The sequence below is a fragment of the Ovis aries genome, chromosome 10 (assembly GCF_016772045.2).
Source record: "Ovis aries strain OAR_USU_Benz2616 breed Rambouillet chromosome 10, ARS-UI_Ramb_v3.0, whole genome shotgun sequence".
Lineage (NCBI taxonomy): Eukaryota > Metazoa > Chordata > Mammalia > Artiodactyla > Bovidae > Ovis > Ovis aries.
In genome coordinates this window covers 34,124,477-34,144,701 of record NC_056063.1, presented here as the reverse complement: position 1 = coordinate 34,144,701, position 20,225 = coordinate 34,124,477, and the positions used below count along the sequence as shown (strand labels likewise).

General features: G+C 41.4%; 1 protein-coding gene and 1 non-coding gene across 5 annotated transcripts in view; one reads left to right on the top strand and one right to left on the bottom strand.

Annotated features, from left to right (window-relative positions):
- The window catches only part of NUP58 (nucleoporin 58), a 30,013-nt gene extending 26,016 nt beyond the window's left edge, over nucleotides 1-3,997 (top strand). For all 4 annotated transcript variants that reach the window (XM_042254886.2, XM_042254885.2, XM_027973654.3 and 1 more), the window contains 2 exons: nucleotides 404-499; nucleotides 1,903-3,997. In XM_042254886.2, the coding sequence (XP_042110820.1) occupies nucleotides 404-499; nucleotides 1,903-2,072 (266 nt within the window). In that variant the 3' untranslated portion in view covers nucleotides 2,073-3,997. The remainder of the gene's footprint in view (nucleotides 1-403; nucleotides 500-1,902) is intronic.
- Nucleotides 3,998-18,693: 14,696 nt separating this feature from the next.
- Nucleotides 18,694-18,766, bottom strand: TRNAG-UCC (transfer RNA glycine (anticodon UCC)). The gene has a single exon. It is a non-coding gene; the product is annotated as a tRNA-Gly (tRNA).
- Between the last annotated feature and the right edge of the window lie 1,459 nt (nucleotides 18,767-20,225).

Genomic DNA, 20,225 nt, shown 5'->3' with positions numbered 1-20,225 from the left:
GTACATTGGGTTTAAATTGTTGTGCATGTGCTTATTTATGAATTTAGTCTTTTTTCTTTCCAAAATGAAATAACCTCTATAGATATATGTATATGTGTTTGAGGAAAGTCATACTTGAATGGTCACTGAAATTTCTAGTCTGTTTGGGAGAGAAAGTACTATTCTTATTTTCTTATGGCTTTGTTCTTTAAAAACTACTGAGGGGTTGTAAGCTTAGTCTAAACAGATCTAAATGTTTTATTTGAGAATTGATCTAGTTCTTCCAGAAGTCTTAGACAAAATGGTAAATAGCAGATCTCCTCAATAGGGCCATGGTTTCAACACTGTTTGTTACTGGGTATGGCTTGTCAGTATCCTTTCACCTGTGTTTTACCTCCATGTGTCTCTCTATCACCCCCACTAGGCTTTGGAGCTAGCTCTGGTTTTGGATGCAGCACCACAGGGGCCTCCACATTTGGATTTGGAACAACAAATAAACCCTCAGGAAGTCTTAGTGCAGGTTTGTGTGTTTTAGCCTGAATTTCAGGCCATTAGGTGCATTATTTTAAAAGTATAAGTGTTGTTACTTCCAATATCAAGAAGGATCCCCGATTTAGTTTCTACCCCCTGGATGAAGCCTACAAACCTAATATTCGTATAGCTTTCTCTCTCATATGCTGAAGGTCAGGTTAGTAGAACCTTTCTAACAACTTAAGTTTGATACAGTAAATAATTACATATGCTGTTAACTATGTAGACATTATTTTGAACCCTATGACTAGCTTTATGCTTAAATAGTTTTTCTTCATTATTACAAAAATAAACCCACTATGAGTTTTAACCCAGTTTTTATCGTTATTCATTCAGGAGAATAATTGTTCTCCTGAAGAGATACCATTATATAAATTGCAAGTCCCTCTGATTTTAAGAATACCAGTCCTACAAATGATTATTAATTGGATGCTTTGCTTTTGAAATAGGTATAATCTTTTGACACTTCTAATAGAGAATTCCAAATTCCATCTGCTTTTGCATTTTTTCTATACTTATAAATAATGACTTGTTATATTTTATTTCCTGTTTTTATTTATTTACTTTTTGTAGTCTCGCAGCATAGCTTGTGGGATCTTAGTTCCCCAACCAGGGCTGAACCCAGGCCCTTGGTAGTGAAAGTGTGGTGAATTCCCAAGCACTGGACCACCAGGGAATTCCCAATAATGACATATTTTATTGTACAATGCTTAGGGATTAATAGCATGCCTAAAATAACAGCAGTTTAATGTGGATTAACTTGTTAATTGAGGAAATTTTAAGGAAATTCTATTTAAATTAAGTAGTGTTTAAAATCAGTAGTTCCTAGGAAGTAATAGAATTCAGTGGTATCAGGATTATAATTTAAATATTAGATGCTAACATTAATTAGCTAGGCAGTATTTGATCTTAACTATGTGAAGGCTCTTTTAAAATAGTAACAATTGGTACTGCTCTTCCATGTGTTCTTTGTCCTGAAAATTGTGGTTTGAGGCTTTCTTAGAGGACTTAGAATTGCGAGGGTGGGTCCAAAGGCCGGGAAAGTCTCTCCTCTACATTTTGATAAAGTGTATATGGATGGCTAAGGAGGAAGGCATCTTGCCATATTTAGCTAACAGAAAAGTGACTGCCAACTTGGAGTTTTCTGTTGATTTCAGTTACTTGTGTAAGGTTTCTCTCTTGCCCTGGATCATTCAACTTGTGTCTATAATAGGGCCACTTAGTTGTCAGCTAAATTATTTTCCTGTAAAATTCCATGTTAGAAATTTAGGGCTAAGACATTTGCTGTTTTCATGGGTTATATATTCTTTCAGCTAGAGAATTATCCCCATTTTTTACATTTGTTTTTGTGACTTAACTTCTGATATGAATATTTTCTTCCCTAAACATAAGGCTTTGGCAGCTCAAGTACATCTGGGTTTAACTTCAGCAATCCTGGCATCACGGCATCAGCGGGTTTGACATTTGGGGTGTCCAATCCTGCCTCTGCAGGCTTTGGGACAGGAGGACAACTCCTTCAGTTGAAGAAACCTCCAGCTGGAAACAAAAGAGGAAAAAGATAAACCTATGGGTTGATGTGCTGAGAGAACCCATAGCAGCATCATTCATTCTCTGAGTCTATTTTTCTAAAGTTGATGCAGTAAATAAATTGCATCCCAGGAGATTTATAAAGTTTTGATATTTTTCCTTACTTCTGGAATTTTGAACTCTGTTCTTGTTTGCCATGCTAAACAACTTTTCTCTTGTGAATTTGAAACCTAGTTGTATATCTTTCATTATTTTGATTCTCAGTGTAAGAAATACTCTTATTACATCACTGATTGATAAAACCTACTACTATTTAACCTAGTGTTTTAGCAATGTTTTTGTTGATAAGGTTTACATTATGTGAATATATGCACAGTTGTTTCTTATATGGATGTTATGAACTCTAGGGCCTATATTAGAATCTGTGTGTTCCTTGACAAAAGGCCTTTTGAACTACACTGCAGGGCATCTTGTGAATATGTATGTAAAATATATACAGGATAATACACACAGCCGTGTGTGCATATGAATTATATATTTACAGACCTACAACTTTTGCCTCAGACTGTTCCCCTTTTCTAAGGGTGTTCCATTTTTCACCTTTTATGCTTCAAATCCTCAGTGCTTGTAGAATGAGGAGCTAGAGGTACCAGGTCTTATAGTTGCTTAAAGACTTAGTGAAATGGTTACTGGTGTAAATATTGGCCAACTCAACAACATTGCCCCCAGTCTTCCCCATTTTTGTTTCCACCTTAATCTCAGCAGCTCCTCCTGTTGAAGGCTGCTGTGAGACTGAGCAGACATATCTCTCAACAACTTCACTCCCCTATGTATTCTTATATCCAAGATGAACCTTCAGGAGCACCTTTGAATTCCAGACTGGTGTCTGGGGGCAAAGAGCTTTGGAGCCAAATTGATTCTATGCAGGTGTAGGATGCACTATTATTTTAGTGGAAACTTTTCTAGCTATTCCAATACAGAGTTCTTTCTTACAGGGCTATTGATATTGACACCAAATGGAGTGGCTTATCAGCCTCTTTTATGTCTTAAGTAAGTACATAATTTGAAATAGAGAAATGGTATATTTTAAGAAAAAAGTATTCTCTGTAGCAACAGTAAACTATCCCCTGTTTTAACAGTGAACGGAAAGCTCCAGATAATAACACAGAGATATGTCAGGTTGCATCTGTGTATTATTAGTATTAGTGATAGAGAGTGGGTGAAAAAGAGAGCCCTTGGAAAGAGAACTGCCTTAGCCATGATTTCAGACAGAAACCGTTATGTAGACCTATTTATCTTTCAAGTACAGTTTTCAGGTGAGATGCTGAACATGGAATTTCATTGAAAATAGTTTAATTTTTTATATAGAAGGTTTTGTACATAATGTGCATCAAGTGAATATTTTCAGAATCATTTTCACCAAGGCACCTTTTTTTCTAAAATAGGTATTACATACAATATATATACATATATATATATTTTAGTATAATGTTAGTTGGGTTTGACAAAAGTGTTGTCAAGTCTGTTTTATTTATCTGCATATATCGATGATTGGCTTTTGGAGTTGAAGTTTTTGCACCTTGATGCATTAAAATAAGGAAAATGCTTTGTTTCTGAGCACTGAAGTTGTTTTTATTTTTTGCATACTTCTCTAATACTGCAGTCCCCAGATCCAAGTTTTGGGGAAGCGTAGGAAAACATGTGTTTAATTAAATACACAATTACAGCAAACTTTTTTTTTAAAAGGACATTGCATTGTGCTGCAAAAAATCTGGATATTTATATTTCTTGGGTTTTTTCTTTGTATTTTACATTTTAATATGTTGACCATTGGGACTTTGTAATGAATCTGTTTGTGACAGGAGTTTAAATGTGTTGTCCCCGTGTTCACTGTGTCCCTACTCTGTCCAGAGCCTGTCATGATGTAAACAATAAAATTTACTGTGTCAGCTGCTTTGAATCTTTATAGGCGTCAGTAGTCGTTCTTAACACATAATTTCCTTATTATTCCTTATTTCCTCTTTCATTCTCTGGTTGGTTTTTAGTGTTTTGTTTTCACTGGTTTATACATCTTGCTTTTTAAAAAACAAGGCTGAGCACAAGATAGCAAGTACTTCATCACTCGCTTTTGTCTTTGCAAAATTATAACATTTAAAATTATAAACAAAAATATTGAGTGAAAATTGAAAGTTGCCTTCAACTCCTGGGCCCCAATCTGACTCTCTTCCGCACAGTGTCCACTCTTCGTAGTTTGGTGTGTATCCTTTCAGACCTTTTAAAGAATGCCTTTCAACTTGTGTACAGATGTTCGTTCTTTTTCTCTCATTTTCTTACATTTTATTCTCTTAGATCCTTTTCCTTTCTTTTAACAAGTGGCTTAAAAGTCTTTGTACTCCGTGACTTGCCTGTCTCTCCTTGAATGGCGAATCAGTGACATCTCTGCACATCAGGCTATGGAAACTGACTCTTTGCTGACTGACCATGGCACAGACACCGGGTCATCCGCTCTAGCTGCTCCCTGTTCTTCCCAGTATTTCACTTTTACAGAAGGAGCTGCAGTGAATATCCTTAAACGTGACAGTTGGTGCTCATGTTTAATGCTTCTTTAGGATCGATTCTAGAAGAGGAATTGCTGAAAGAAGCATACAGAATGTATGTTTTAATGTGAGACTGCCTTCCATAAATGCTGTTTAAACAGATGCTCCTGCTCTGTGAGTACCCACTTCCTGTCTGCAGCCCTAGATAACCATCAGTCTTTAAGTCCATGTGAGCTGGAGCTTTTTAGCATAAATGTTAGTCGTTTGCATATTAATATAATTGCATATCAATATCCTGTGTCCATTTTATACCAGATGACTTGGGAGTTTTTTCCTTAATGATGTCTGTAGGTAGCATAATGTAACATTTTTCTTAGGAGACGGATGACTCCTAGCTGACTGGGAGTCAGCTCGGCTTCAGATTCCTGCCTGGAACCTGTGTGGTCTCTGGCAAGTTTCTATTTTATTTTATTTATTTATTTATTTATTCTTTTCAAGTTTCTGTTTTAGACTCAGCTTCGGCACCTGCAAAATGAGGACAGTAAAGACATGTGGTCGTATGAGGGTTGTGTCTACCTGAGGCACTTGGGTGCAGTCCCTGACCCTGTAGAGCCTTGTGCTGGGTGACTGCTCTAGGACCTTTAGGATATATCTATTTCGTCAAGTTCAATTTTTTCATAGGAAAAATACTTTGGGGATTTTTTAAATTAGGTTTATGCAAATAAAATCTGTACCTGGGGAGAATCAATGTCTTTCTGTGTACAACCTGGTGTGTGCATTTGTTAGGTCCTTTCTTTCAGCAAGGTTTTACAGTGTGTGTGAGCTCCCTGTTGGTTTCCCCTAACAGCTTCTTAATTCTATTTCTCACTGAGGGTCTTCATCCTACAGTCAGTACAAGGTCATTCACATTATTACAGATGTAGATTAACTGTTCTTTTGTGATAATATAGTATGCCCAAGTTAATGTACTACTGATCTCAAATAGGGGCTTCCCAGGTGGCTCAGTGGTAGAGAATCTGCCTGCCAGTGCAGGGACATGGGTCTGATCTCTGGGTCGAGAAGATCTGCCGGAGAAGAAAATGGCAATCCACTCCAGTATTCTTGCCTGGGAATCCCCATAGACAGAGGAGCCTGGTGAGCTACAGTCCCGGGGGTCGCGAGAGTCAGACACAACAACTAAACAACAATCTCAAATAGTATCTTTGCAGCAAGAGAATCTGAATGGTGCCTCCAGAAATTTTGCAGTAGGGATATTTCTGTGTGGGACATATTCGAGTTGGAACGGTCTATCAGAAGATAGGCAGCATCACCTTCTATGAGCTTTGCTGCAGCCTCTCACTGTGGATGAGCCTGGCTGCAGTGTGCCTACTGGAGCACACACCACAGGTGTTACTCGGGTAACATTACTGCATAACGTGGGCCGGTGTCCTGGAAGCACCAGAGAGTGCAAATCTGAATCTCACAGTCGTGTCTTACTTGTATGTAGTCTCTATGGGCAGCGCACTCAGAACTTTATATACTTGACTTTGTATGGCCTCATCATTTCTCTCAAAAGCAGAAATCTTCTGTGTCTAGATGAAGGAACGGGGTTAGATTAAGCAGCTTCCATGAGGTCACACGGCTGTTTAAGTCCTGGAGCTGGGGGTTTTCTGTGATACAGGATTTTCATGTCCATCCTTTGCAGAGCACTAAAGGTCTTTTACAGTGGGGTTACACACCTGCAATAGACCAGATCTCGGCAGGTGAGGTGAGAACAAACGTCTCTGGGCTCGAGGGAGCGTAATCATGTGTGGGGTCTAAGGAATGTTCTGAAGACATGGGAGTGCTTCACAGCCTGACCTGTACTCCCACCCACCCCTTTGGACACCCTTGCACACCATGGCCCTTCTAGGACACCATGTCCCTTCCACCACTCCGCTTATGCACTAGCCATTTCTGTGAAAGTCACTCAGTCACATTACTCTTTGCGACCCCATGGACTATATAGTCCATGGAATTCTCCAGGCCAGAATACTGGAGTGGGTAGACTTTCCCTTCTCCAGAGGATCTTCCCAACCCAAGGATCGAACCCAGGTCTCCTACATGGTCTGGAGTAAATGTTGGCCTTTCAGTGCCATCTTTTCTCACCCTGAAAACACACCTCCAGTCCACGTAGACTTTGGGTCTCAGGGGCAGGCTTCCTTACATGGTTTCCTTGATGGGTCTGCCTCCCACTTTAGATTGAGTAGTCCCAGAACAGGAACCCTGTCTTCTGTTGTTTCGGTTTGGTGGTGTATCATCAATACTAACCATCTAATTGAATTTCATAAATAACCTCTGAGTTAAGTAATTAGTGCAGTGGGAAAAGGTTAGTTAATTTGGTGACCCACTGCCAACCTTTCTCTGGACGTTGGAACCGTGCTGCTGGTGTAGGATTTTGCTCCACCACTTAGTAGGTGAGTGACCTTGGTGAGGTTTAACATCTTTGTGTCTCTTTAGTAAAACAGCACTGCTACCAGGTTGACTGTGCAGACTAAAATGAGTTAAGTTAGGGAAGGTGAAAGCTAAGCATGTAATAAGTAGTATCTACATATGTCCTAGTACAGTCTAAACTATTTTTTCTTTTTCTCTCAGGCAACAAATCACAGGTTTTAACTGGATTTCGAAAACCCAGTATAACAGAAGTCAATGAGCTAGGAAGAAAAATCCAGTTTTGAGCAGGCACTACGTCAGCAAATGTCTACTTTGCAAGAAACCTCCGATTGTCATCTTGGGAATCTCATTTGTTGTAGAGTGAGTTTGGTCAAGATTTTTAGAATTTAGGGAAGAAAGCTCGCCCCTGTTGTTTAAAGACAACCTAATGGATTATATACCAGATCCTAGGAGTGTTTAAAGCAATTGCAAGCAGCCTGCTAATCCAGTGTATGCAAGGAGTAGAGGAAAATTCACAGATGGAACAGGGAAAGCTGATCCAAAAGGCAACTGGCCAAGTAGAGTGAATTAAATGTTTGTAACTTTAATTATGCAACTCATACTATTTTTTAAAAAGAGCTTCATTGAGGTATGATTTACACACCATAAAGTGAATGAAGGGTGCGTCTCAGTGGTTTTTAGTGTATGGACAAAGTTGGGCAATATCACAGTCTAATGTCAGAGCACGTGGGTATGTGCTCGGTCCTGTCAGACTCTCAGCAACCCCGTGGACTATAGCCTGCCAGGCTCCTCTGTCCATGGGATTTCCCACGCAAGAATCCTGGAGTGGGTTGTTGCCATTTCCTGCTCCAGGGTGTCTTTCCTATGCAGGGAAGTCCTGGGGTCTCTACTGTACCTCAACATTTTTGCCACCCCAAAGAGAATCCCCATATACATTAGCAGTCACTTACCGTCACCACCACCCCAAGTACTCGGGACTGTTCATCTACTCTCTGTTTCTACATAATGTGCCCATTCTGGCCATTTCATATAAACATGACTAGCTTCTTTCACTTAGCACAATGTTCCCTAGGGCCATCCATGCTGTAGAAGACGTCACTACTTTATTCCTGTTTGTTGCTGAATAATATTCCATTGTGTGGATATAATCTATAATCAAATGTATAATTTTTTAAATCAAACGTGATTAAATCTGAACGAGAGAGAAAAACAAAAAATATGAATAGAGTTTTAGGAACCTGTGGTATAATGTTCAAAAATCCAACCTCTGTGTGAAAAGACTCCCAGAAGGGGAGGAGATAAATGATGGAGCAGAGACTACACTGAAATAAATAACAGCCAGACACCTTCTAAACTGGATGAAACACATGCCTTTACAGACTCAAAAGGCTCACCGAACTCTGAGCAAAACAAATTCAAAGACACTCTGCCAGATATGGTCAAACTCCATGAGACCCAAAATAGAGAAAAAAGGGGACTTTGCTGGTGGTCCAGTGGTTAGGACTCTAAGCTTCCACTGCAGGATTCAATCCCTGGTCGGGGGACTAAGATACCACATCATGCATGGCAAAAAAAGAAAAAGTTAGTATAGGAAAATAATAATTAGAATAATGATGAATTTCTCCTGAGAAACCATGGGAATGTCTATAGAGCACTGAAGGAAATGGATGCAGATGTATGCTTACGATGACTCAGAGGCCAAGGGTGTTGGGGGAGACTCGGGAAGGTTTCCAGTTACTTGATCATGGCCAAGTTTATAGCTGTGCTTTCCAACACACTAGCCTTTTGCCTTGGGTGTCTACTTAAATGTAAATTAACGGAAAGTAAAAGTGAAGATGTGGTTCTTGAGTAAGGCTAGCCACATGTGAAAGCTGCATGTGACAAATGACCACCATACTGCACTGCATAGATCCAGGATGTTTCCATCATCACAGTCCTACTGGACAGTGCTGAGCGCGTGCCCACGGGCGTGGGTGCTGACAGAGACTGTGGAGGAGAGGAAGTTAAGGAACCCTGAGGCCAGGGTGCTGTGAGGACTATGTACACAGATACTGGAGTCACCCAGAATCTCCCAGGAGTAGTATTGGAAAGAGTGGGAGTCAGGAGCTAAAGAGTCAGGAGCTACAGAGAGGAGGAATGACCCAGGGTAGCCAGTGGTGCAGCTTGATGGCCTGAACTTTGGAACGCAGGGATTTTTTTGAAAGCACGAGGGAGGTTGGCCCAGAAGCAGCCTCCAGCTGATACCTGTTTCCCAGCCAGGTGTAGGGGATATGAGAGCAGGCTGCCAGAAGCAGCGCCCTGGGAGAGAGATGGGTTTCCGTCAAAGCGAGAAGACGAGAGAGTCCAGTTCTGGGGCTGTAAGGGACTTTGCTGAGAACTGACCTCCCCTGCAGACACAGAATTCAAGAACTGGGGAAGGGCAGGTGATGAGATTAGGGGTCAATGTGCAAGGGTGTAACATGTTTAAGTGTGAGGGTTGAGGGGTGGATGGGGAGTGCTGGGGTAGCATGTTGTTCAGTCGCTCAGTCGTGTCCCTCTTTGTGACCCTACGGACTGTAGCATGGACTCTGCGATTCTATGGACTGCATGCACGCCAGGCTTCCCTGTCCTTCACTATCTCCCAGAGTTTGCTCAAACTCATGTCTATTGTGATACCATCCAACCATCTCATCCTCTGTCATCCCCATTTTTGTCAGTCTTTCCCAGCATCAGGGTCTTTTCTAGTGAGTCGGCTCTTCACTTCAGGTAGCCAAAGTATTGGAGCTTCAGCTTCAGCAGCAGTCCTTTCAATGTATATTCAGGATTGATTTCCTTTAGCATCGACTGGTTTGATCTCCTTGCTGTCCAAAGGACTGTCAAGAGTCTTCTCCAGCACCACAACTTGAAGGCATCAATTCTTCAGTTCTCAGCCTACTTTATGGTCCAGCTCTCTCATCCATACGTGATTACTGGAAAAACCACAGTTTTGACTATATGGATCTTTGTCAGCCAAGTGATGTCTCTGATTTTAATACATTATCTAGGATTGTCATAGCTTTTCTGAATCAAGCACCTTTTAATTTCATGGCTGCAGTCACCATCTGCAGTGATTTTAAAGCCCAAGAAAATAAAGAGTTTCACTGTTTCCATTTTTTCCCCATCTATTGGCCATGAAGTGATGGGACTGGATGCCATGCTGTTAGTTTTTGAATGTTGAGTTGTAAGCCAGCTTTTTCACTCTCTTTCACCGTCATCAAGAGTCTCTAGTTTCTCTTCCCTTTTTGCCATTAAGGTGGTATCATCTGCATATCTTTTTTTTTTAAATCTGCATATCTTAAGGTTTATTAATATTTCTTCTGGCAGTCTTTTGATTCCAGCTTGTGATTCATCCAGCCTGGCGTTTCGCATGATGTATTCTGCTTATTTTCAAACACATATGCATGCTTCCCAGGTGGCACTAGTGGTAAAGAATCTGTCTGCCAGTTCAAGAGATGCAAGAGACGTGGGTTTGATCCCTGGCTCTGGAAGATCCCCTGGAGGAGGTCACGGCAACCCACTCCAGTATTCTTGGTGGAGAATCCCATGGACAGAGAAGCCTGGTGGGCTACAGGCCATGGGGTCACACAGAGTTGGACGTGACTGAGCATATACTTCCCTAAATGTTTCATTTAGCTTGTTTTTGAGTGTTATAAAAATGCTACCTTGTGTGTAGTCTGTAAATTGCTGATTTTCTCTCAACATTATATTTTGAGGTTTACCCATATCATATTTAGGTATATCTAGGTTAGTGAATTTTCACAGTGGTGTAACATACATTGTGTAAAGCTCACTGTTTCTGTCTCCTGAGGGGGAGCTTTGTTGTTCCTATACTGTTTTCTATGATGAACCCATGAACATTACCGAGTGAGTTCCCTGATTCACCGTGTAAGAGGGTCTCCAAGGCAGTGACCTACTAACTGATTGTGACTGTGGCTCACTATTAGTAAGCCATGAAAACAAATTAACAGAATGCAACCAGCATCTATAGATTTCAACCTGACCTGGCATGTTTCAGTAAGCCCCAGAATGAAGAACAGACAGTGTACAGAGGAGGGGCCTGGTTGAACATAGGGGAATCCTCAAAAAAGCCATACTGTGGACCAGGGAACATAGCCTCACAAACGTTATCACAGCAAAGCTGAGAAGACTCTAGGACCTCAAACACCACACTTCTGAAACTGTTGGATCAAAGATGATATTTACCAAGAGGATGGATGTGTGCTTTGAACACAATTATTTAAGCATTCTAGCAGAGAAGGTGCTTCCAGAAATGTGAAGGAAAAATGATCAACCTCAAATGGAAGTGGAGAGAGAGGGGCATGTGGATTCAGCTGGAGCATCTGTCTGCTCTGCCCAAAACAAGTCATTCGGAAAAAAGTATAAGCTTGAGACAAAAAGATGAGCGCACATCCTTCTACTCCACCATTCATCTCGTCTCAAAGCTATGGTTTTTCCAGTGGTCATGTATGGATGTGAGAGTTGGGCTGTGAAGAAAGCTGAGTGCCGAAGAATTGATGCTTTTAAACTGGTGTTGAAGACTCTTGAGAGTCCCTTGGACTGTGAGGAGAGCCAACCAGTCCATTCTAAAGGAGATCAGTCCTGAATATTCATTGGAAGGACTGGTGCTGAAGCTGAAGCTCCAATACTTTGGCCACCTGATGCGAAGAACTGACTCATTGGAAAAGACCCTGATGCTGGGAAAGATTGAAGGTGGGAGAAGGGGATGACAGAGAATGAAATGGTTGGATGGCATCACCAACTCAATGGACATGAGTTTGAGTAAACTCCAGGAGTTTGTGATGGACAGTAAGGCCTGGAGTGCTGCAGTCCGTGGGGTCTCAAAGAGTTGGACACGCCTGAGGGACTGAACTGAACTGAATGGAAACATTTGTGGACAGGTGTTTGTGTGATTGGAGGTTTTCATTTTTCTTGGTAGATTCCTAGGAGTAAAATTCCTGGGTCATACAGTAAGTTTATGTTTAACTTTTTAAGAAACTGCTAAAATGTTTTCCAAAATTACTGTACTGTTTTACATTCTCACCAGCAACATATGAGGATTTTAATTTCTATCCACATCCTCACCAACACTTGTTATTGTCTGTCTTTTTTAATTATAGCCACTGGGGTTTTAATTTGCATTTCTCTAATGACTAACAATGTGTAGAATTTTAAAATGTGATTCTGAGCTTTTGTATATCTTCTATTCAAACCTGTTTCATATTTTTAACTTGGGTCATTTGTCTTATTGAACTGTTTTGTGTAAGTCCTTTGCCAGATATATGATTTGCAAATCCTTTAAAATGGTGTTTTTTGCAAGTGCAAACGTTTTTTTATCTTAAGGAAGTCAAACTCTTTCCTCTTTATGGACTGTGTTTTTGGTATCCTGTCTAAGAATGCTTTACTTAATCCAAAGTCACAAAGACTTTGTTTTCTTGTAGAAGTTTAATGGTTTTAGTTTTTATATTCAGCTCTATGATCTATTATGAGTTAATTTTTTTATGTGGTGAGATGTAAGGGTTTAAATTCACCTTTTTATATGTGGATATCCAATTGTTCCAGCATCCTTTGTGGAAAAATGTTCCTTTGAGATGTGTGGAGTGAAAAGACATTTACCTTCTTTCTAGGTACTATATAGATTTGTTACAGTGTCCCTGAAGAGTTTGTACATCAGCTGGCATATCTGTAGTCGTGTTCATACCTGGTTGTGTGTCTCTATTGATTGTCTCTAGTTAAAATAACCCTCACAAAGTTAATACATCACTTTGAAAACTGGGTGAACATTGAGAATCGTAACAGTCGCCTGTAATTACAAACTGGAAGCAAATCGGCAGTGTTTCTACAAGCTCTGCCTTCACGGCCGGTTCACACCATGTCCACCCGCGTGCTTCCTGTTTCACTGGATGCTCCTGCTTTCTTTTGCATCTCCTCTTTCTTCAAGGTGGAGGGGAGTTTTCCTAAGTTTTCCACCTAGGGAGGATGTAGTGAGTCAGGACTGCCTTTCTGGATGTGATGGCTGGTCGGGCAGGCAGGGGAAGGCAGCTTCCTTTCCCAACCTGTTTTCCAGATAATTCTGCCTTAAAGTATGGCTGACAGAGGGGTCCAGGTCCACTCTGCTCAGCTGTTCCTGGATGAGAGGTTGCCCTCTGGAGCACAGGCATCATGCTGTACTCTAGACCCCCCATCACTCGGGGAACAAACAGTACCCCTGGAGCAGACCCAGCTCCAAGACGCTTCCCATCCCCATGAGCATGTGTGTATACAGGTTACACCACACATGCCTATGTCCCCCTCTGAGTGCCTGCCTTTCTCAGGGCCCTCCCTCACCCGCTCTGGTCACTCTCTGGGGTTCTTTCTGTCTGAGCTCAAATGGAGCAGTTCTGATTCTCAGGTCACTAGGGACAGGGCTGTGACCATAGTCAGCAACCCGGGAACTCAGAGCCCATCCTGATGGACCATCCAGATGAAGGGCTGCTCTGTTTTCTGTTTAAACAAAACACAGATGGTCAGATTGAATCTAAGGCAGTTTTCTCAGAATGGGGCAGAGGCTATGCATATCAGAGCCACCCAGAATGCTTGTAAAAAGGTAGATACCCTTGGGACTACCTGCCACAACTTACTGAATCCGGTTGAGGGAGGGGGATGTGTAAGATGTGCTTTTCTTTGCAGAAGCTTAACACCTACTGGTACAGGGGATGTCACAGAAGGACATGTAGAACTGACCACAGTCGACTGCTGTTGAATACAAGTGTGGCTCTTGATCCTTTGTACAAAATGGACTTTATTATGTTTGTAGTCATTGCATTTCAGAGTTTAAAGAGACTTACTGCTCATCAAAATAAGGCCAATGGATACGCAGTGGCTTGCCTGAAAAACCCATTTTTCTTTATTCCACTGTCTCCTTAGTGGCATGTCTATAAAAGTGCTCAAATGGGATGACAGACCTTTCACCCAAAGGTAGAGTGCAGCTCACAGAAAGAATTGTGAAAGGGAAATGGGGAAAAATAATTATGTATTAGTTGTCTTTCAAATTCATCTAAGCATAAAAGGTTAACTTCCTCTGGTGATGGAGAATATTCTGAGATAAGCAGAAAATGCTGACATAAACGTGAGTCTGTGAAACTTGTTTTACTCGACCTTGTAACTGAGTTTAAATTGTGAAATCAGATCTTAGTAGAAATCACATATTTAAAAGCCTTTATAAGTCTCTGAAATTTCCTGTTGATGTTTGAAATTTATCTTAGGTAGAAGGCTACTGCTCGGCTACTGAGACACTGACTCCTAAACTTCCTCTAAGAAAAGGAAATAATCGAGAAAGTGTTTGAGGAACTGTGTCATCCTTAAAGTTAGGAAGAAGTTACCTTATTTATGGAGAATTATATAAATGACAATAAGATACTGGTGGGGAATTTGTAGTGGATGGGCATTCTTTATGTCCAAGGTCTTAATTACCACCCAGGGAGCATCACACAATGGACATAAAAAGGTCCAAACACACATAGGATACAGGTTTAGGGATTTTCGGTGTTTGTGATGGGAACACCATGGTCAATATACCAGCTGATGCTCATAAACACATTTCATTTTTGAAATAAAAAACTATTGAGGCACTTTGAGAAGCTTGGCTGTTGCTTTGTTTTATGTTGACAAAAACAATCTATACATGGGCTTCCCTGGAGGCTCAACTGGTAAAGAATCTGGCTGCAACGTGGGAGATCTGGGTTTGATCCCTGGGTTGGAAAAATCCCCTGGAGGAGGGCATGGCAACCCACTCTAATATTCTTGCCTGGAGAACTCCATGGACAGAGGAGCCTGGTGGGCTATAGTGCGTGGAGTTGCAAAGAGTCAGAACGACTGAGCAACTTTCACACATCTGTATACAGCATTCTTTATAACAGCAGGTTCCAGGCAAATCTGATGACAAAGAACTGAAAGATTCAGAAATGGTGCAGGGATGTGTATTAATCAGTAATATTTTGGTTGCCAACAATACAAACCTTTCTGGTTTCAGGTTTGCCACACTTCAAGCTATGTTTCCTTGCCTTTTCCTCCCTAAATCCTTCCTATGTAGAACTTCCAGAGTTGCACATTATCTGAAGTAAATAAAGGAATTTATTCAATCACATAAAGTCCAGTGAGTGGTCTGGGTTTCAGAAAAAGCTGGACCAATCAGGTCATACAATATTGTCAGAAATGAATCTCAGGGAATTTTCTGGCAGTCCAGTGGTTTGCACTCCATGCTTCCATTGCAGGGGGCACAGGTTCAATCCCTGGTCAAGGAACTAAGATCTCACAAGCCACTGCTGCTGCTGCTGCTGCTGCTGCTGCTACTAAGTTGCTTCAGTCGTTTCTGACTCTGTTCAACCCCATAGACGGCAGCCCGCCAGGCTCCCCCGTCCCTGGGATTCTCCAGGCAAGAACACTGGAATGGGTTGCCATTTCCTTCTCCAATGCGTGAAAGTGAAAAGTGGAAGTGAAGTGGCTCAGTTGTGTCTGACTCTTCGCGACTCCATGGACTGCAGCCTACCAGGCTCCTCCGTCCATGAGATTTTCCAGGCAAGAGTACTAGAGTGGGGTGCCATTGCCTTCTCCATCACAAGCCACAGGTGTGGCCAAAAAAAATGAGTCCCAGTCTTTGCTACCTACACATGGTCTCTCCCAGTGGTACTAAGATGGCTGTTAGAAGCCCCAGACTTCACAACCTCCTTATAACTCCCTACAGTTTCTCTGTCCTCAAGTTTCCCTCTGTAAGTCTCTCTGTAAAGCCCTCTAGTTCCCCCTGCTTGGATCACCTTTTCCCCTGGAAGTAAAGCCAGGTTTCCAGGGAGACTTACTCTGGTTGGCCAGCGTGGCTCCCCTGGCCACATATTTGTGGGAGAGGGAGGCTGAGACATTGTTAATCTCTCCCCCCAGACTGCTGATAGTAAAAGATGACAAGTCACAGATGTCTGTCCACTGAGGGCTGATGAACCTCAGAGTTAGTGGAATATGAGTTTTTACTCATACCGTATATGAGAGTACATGTGTTCGAATCTGTAGTTACCTTTTTTTAAAAACTGGAATATAGCTGATTTATAGTCTTGTGCTTCAGAGTATAGCAATGAGATTCAGTTATATATATACATATATCTATTCTTTTTCAGATTCTTTTCCATTACAGGTTATAACAAGATAACAGGATATTGAATATAGTCCCCTGTGCTCTACAGCAAGTCCTGTTGTTTATCTGTTTTATTTACAGGACTGTGTAACTGTAATCCCCAATCCTAATTTATCCCTCCCCACAAAGCTGTATTTACCTTTGCTGGTCTTCGGTCAGCAGATGTGAAAGAAAATACAGAAGCTTTAGTAAAGTCCTTCCTTTTGTTTGTTTTTATTTGTGCTATTACAGCTTCTAGATTTTTTATTTTTTCAAATCTCTCTGTTGGAAGACCTCTTTGGAGCTGCAAGAGAGGAGAGTAATTATGAGTGTGACCCCTCGACACAGGTAACAAAGAGCTTGCTTTCTGGCTCCACGTCCTGACTACCTGTGTGATCTTGGGCAAATTATTCAGCTTCTCTAATCCTGCATTTTCTCATCCACACAACAGAGGTAATAACGTGCTTTCCTCTTCGTGTTGTTTTGGAAATGGAAAGAGAACATGCAAGCCAAGCTTTGAGCTTCTTGCTGCCACGGAGGAAGCACTCAGAACTGCTGTTGTTATCAATATTATGAAACCAGTTCATCTGCTTTTATGCCTGTTCACTGGTCATGGTTGCCAGGTTGCCCTGTTAGCTGTTGAATTCCCCAGCACTCAGCAGCAGGTGCTGTGTTTCCTTCAGGAGGGGCTTCATTCCCGACCCCACTGCCATCAGGCTCAGCCTGGTCACCAGCGTTTGTTCTGGTCACTGTCTGACTTTCACCCACTGCACTGTTCTTCTCTGTGGAATTCCAGCAAAGCGACACCTCTGAGCAACACCTTGTGCAAGAAGACACTTTTTCTTACTGTATTGTGAAAAATGAAAATATACCGAGAAGTATAAGAAGGAAATAAAAACCACCACCCAGAGGCAATAACAGCTAACATTTTAATAACTCTCTTCAGATATGGGGATATGTGTGTATATATATGTATACACACACACACACACATATAATAAATGAAAGTGAAAGTGTTAGTTGCTCAGTTGTGTCTGATTCTTTGTGACCCCATGGACTGTAGCCTGCCAGATTCCTCTGTCCATGGGATTCTCCAGGCAAGAATACTGAAGTGGGTTGCCTTTTCCTCCTCCAGGGGGTCTTCCTGACCCAGGGATTAAACCTGAGTCTCCTGCATTGCACTGTGGGCAGATTCTTCAATGTCTGAGTCACCAGGGAAACTCTCTATATATGTGTATTTAAAACTAGATCACAACATATACAGTGGCATTTTCCCTTTGTTCATTTAACATTTGACATTCACTTAACATAGTATGGTTTCTCAAACCATTAAATAGTCTTCAAAATTTTTGTTTTTGAAGGGAATCATTTTCTAGAAAGAATTTTGCATTATTTAAATGCTCGTTCTTTTGTCGTTGGGCTTGCTTTTCAGGTTTTTGCTGTTAGGAATAATATTATTATGAGTATTCCAGGACAAGCATCTAAAATACTTCCTTTATTTAGTATTTTGTGTTTTTTGGCTGGGTGGTGCAGTTCTCAGGACCTCAGTTCCCCAACCAGGAACTGAACCAAGCCACAGCAGTGAAACCCTGGAATTCTAACCACTAGGCCACTGGGGAACTCCCTTTTATTAGTATTTTATTTTTTTGGCCACATTGAAAGTGTGATGTGCTCTTAGTTACCCAAGAGCAGAAACTGGACCTGTGCTCCCTTCAGTGGAAGCTTGGAGTCTTAACCAGTGGACCACCAGGGAATTCCCTTTATTAGCATTTTAAAAGTTGTGGTCTAGTTTCCCTGAAATATATACATACATGTATTATATATATTAGCATTTTAAAAGTTGTGATCTAGTTTCCCTGAAATATATATGTACATATATTATATATATATATAAAACCTCTCTCTGTATGCATGTGTATGTGTGTCTGTGTGTATATATATATATATATATATATATATATATATATATATATATGCTCAGTCACTCAGTCATGTCTGACTCTTTGCAACTCCATGGACTGTAGCCCACCAGGTTCCTCTGCCCATGGAAATTTCCAGGTTAGAATCCTGGAGCTGGGTGGCATTTTCGACTCCATATATATATATATATATATATATATATATGTATACACATATATACACATGTGTCATATATATACACCACATTTTCTATATCAACTCATCTATGAACGGGCACTTAGAGTGCTTCCATATCTTGATGGTTATAAACAATGCTGCAATGAACATAGCAGTGCCTATATCTTTTCAAATTAGTGTTTTCATTTTCTTCTGATAAATGCCCAGAAGTGGAATTGCTGGATTGTATGGCAGTTCTATTTTTAATTTTTTGAGGACCCTCCATGCTGTTTCCATAGTGGCTGCACCAATTACATTACCACCAATAGTACATGAGGGTTTCTTTTTCTCCACATCCTCACAACCACCAGTTCTTTCTTTTTTTAAACAAAATATTTACTCCATCTATTTGACTGTATCCTGTCTTGGTTGCGGCACACAGGACCTTAGATCTTAGCTGTGGCATGTGGGATCTAGTTCCCTGACCAGGGATTGAATCTGGGCCCCCTGCATTGGAAGCACAGAGTCCTAGCCACTGGACCACCAGGGAAGTCCTGTATTTCTTGTCTTTTTGATGACAGCTATTCTTACATATGTGAGCTGATCCTGTTGTTTTGATTTGCATTTCTCTGATGATTAGTGATGTTGAATACCTTGCAAGAGATTTTTATAGACCAGAGTGAGCAGGAACAAGGAAGTGATACCGGGCATTTGCTGATCGGTTAAGTTGTTGTTCGGTCACTACTTTCCCTGTAAGGAACAAAGGAAAGTCTTGGAGCGGACAGAAGACTTGTGCTGAGCAGACAAGCCCTGATGGGTGGATGAGGCTTTCCTTTTCTGGGAGAGTCAAGCATAGAGCATAGAAATTTTGTTAAGTTTCAGTTTGCTGATGTGGGGCTTGGCATAAGCAACTCATCTTGGGGTTAATCTGGTTATTTTAACATTTGTTGTTGTTGTTCAGTTGCTTGGTCCTTGCAGCCCCACGAACTGCAGCAATCAGGCTTTTATATGCTTCACTATCTCCTGGAGTCTGCCCAAACTCATGTCCATTGAGTCTGTGATAACCATTCTTTATCTAATCTTTTATGTCTTGCTTTCATTCAGCTTCCCTCACAGCTCACTTGGTAAAGAATTCGCCTGCAATGCAGGAGATCCTGGTTCAATTCCTGGGTTGGGAAGATTCCTGGAGAAGAGATAGGCTACCCACTCCAGTATTCTTGGGCTTCCCTGGTGGCTCAGTTGGTAAAGAATCCACCTGCAATGTGGGAGACCTGGGTCGATCCCTGGGTTGGGAAGATCCCCTGGGGAAGGGAATAGCTACCCACTCCAGTATTCTGATGTGGAGAATTCCATGGACTGTGTAGTCCATGGGGTCGCAATGAGTAGGACACGACTGAGTGACCTTCACTTTCATTCAACATCAGGCTCTTGAGATCCATCTTGTTGTACACAATGGTAATTGCAAATGCATCCCTTTTACTGCTGAGTCATATCCTATGAATATATTACAGTTGTTTATCCAGTTACCTGTTGGGTTGTTCCCAGTGTGAAGTTGTTATTGTTCTTAGTTGTTAAGTCATGTCCAACTCTCTGCAACCCCACGGGCTGTAGGCCACCAGGCTCCTCTGTTCATGGGATTCTCTGGGCAAGAATACTGGAGTGGGTTGCCATGCCCTTGAGAGGATCTTCCCAACCCATGGACTGAACCCATGCCTCCTATATCACAGGCGGATTCTCTACCACTGAGCCACCAGGGAATCCCAGTGTGAAGCTATTATGAGTAAAACTATTAATGTCCTCTTACAAGTCTTCTCACAGGTTAGTACCTAGAAGTGGTATCTCTGGATTTATGGAAGGTGGATATTTAACTTCTACAGGGACTGTGAATGTTCCAGAGTGGTTACAACATTCTACGCTCTTACCAGCAATGTCTGAGTTCTGGTTGCTTAACACCCTCCACAATAATTTAGAGTCATTTATCCTTGACATCCTGTGGGTGTGTAGTGGAC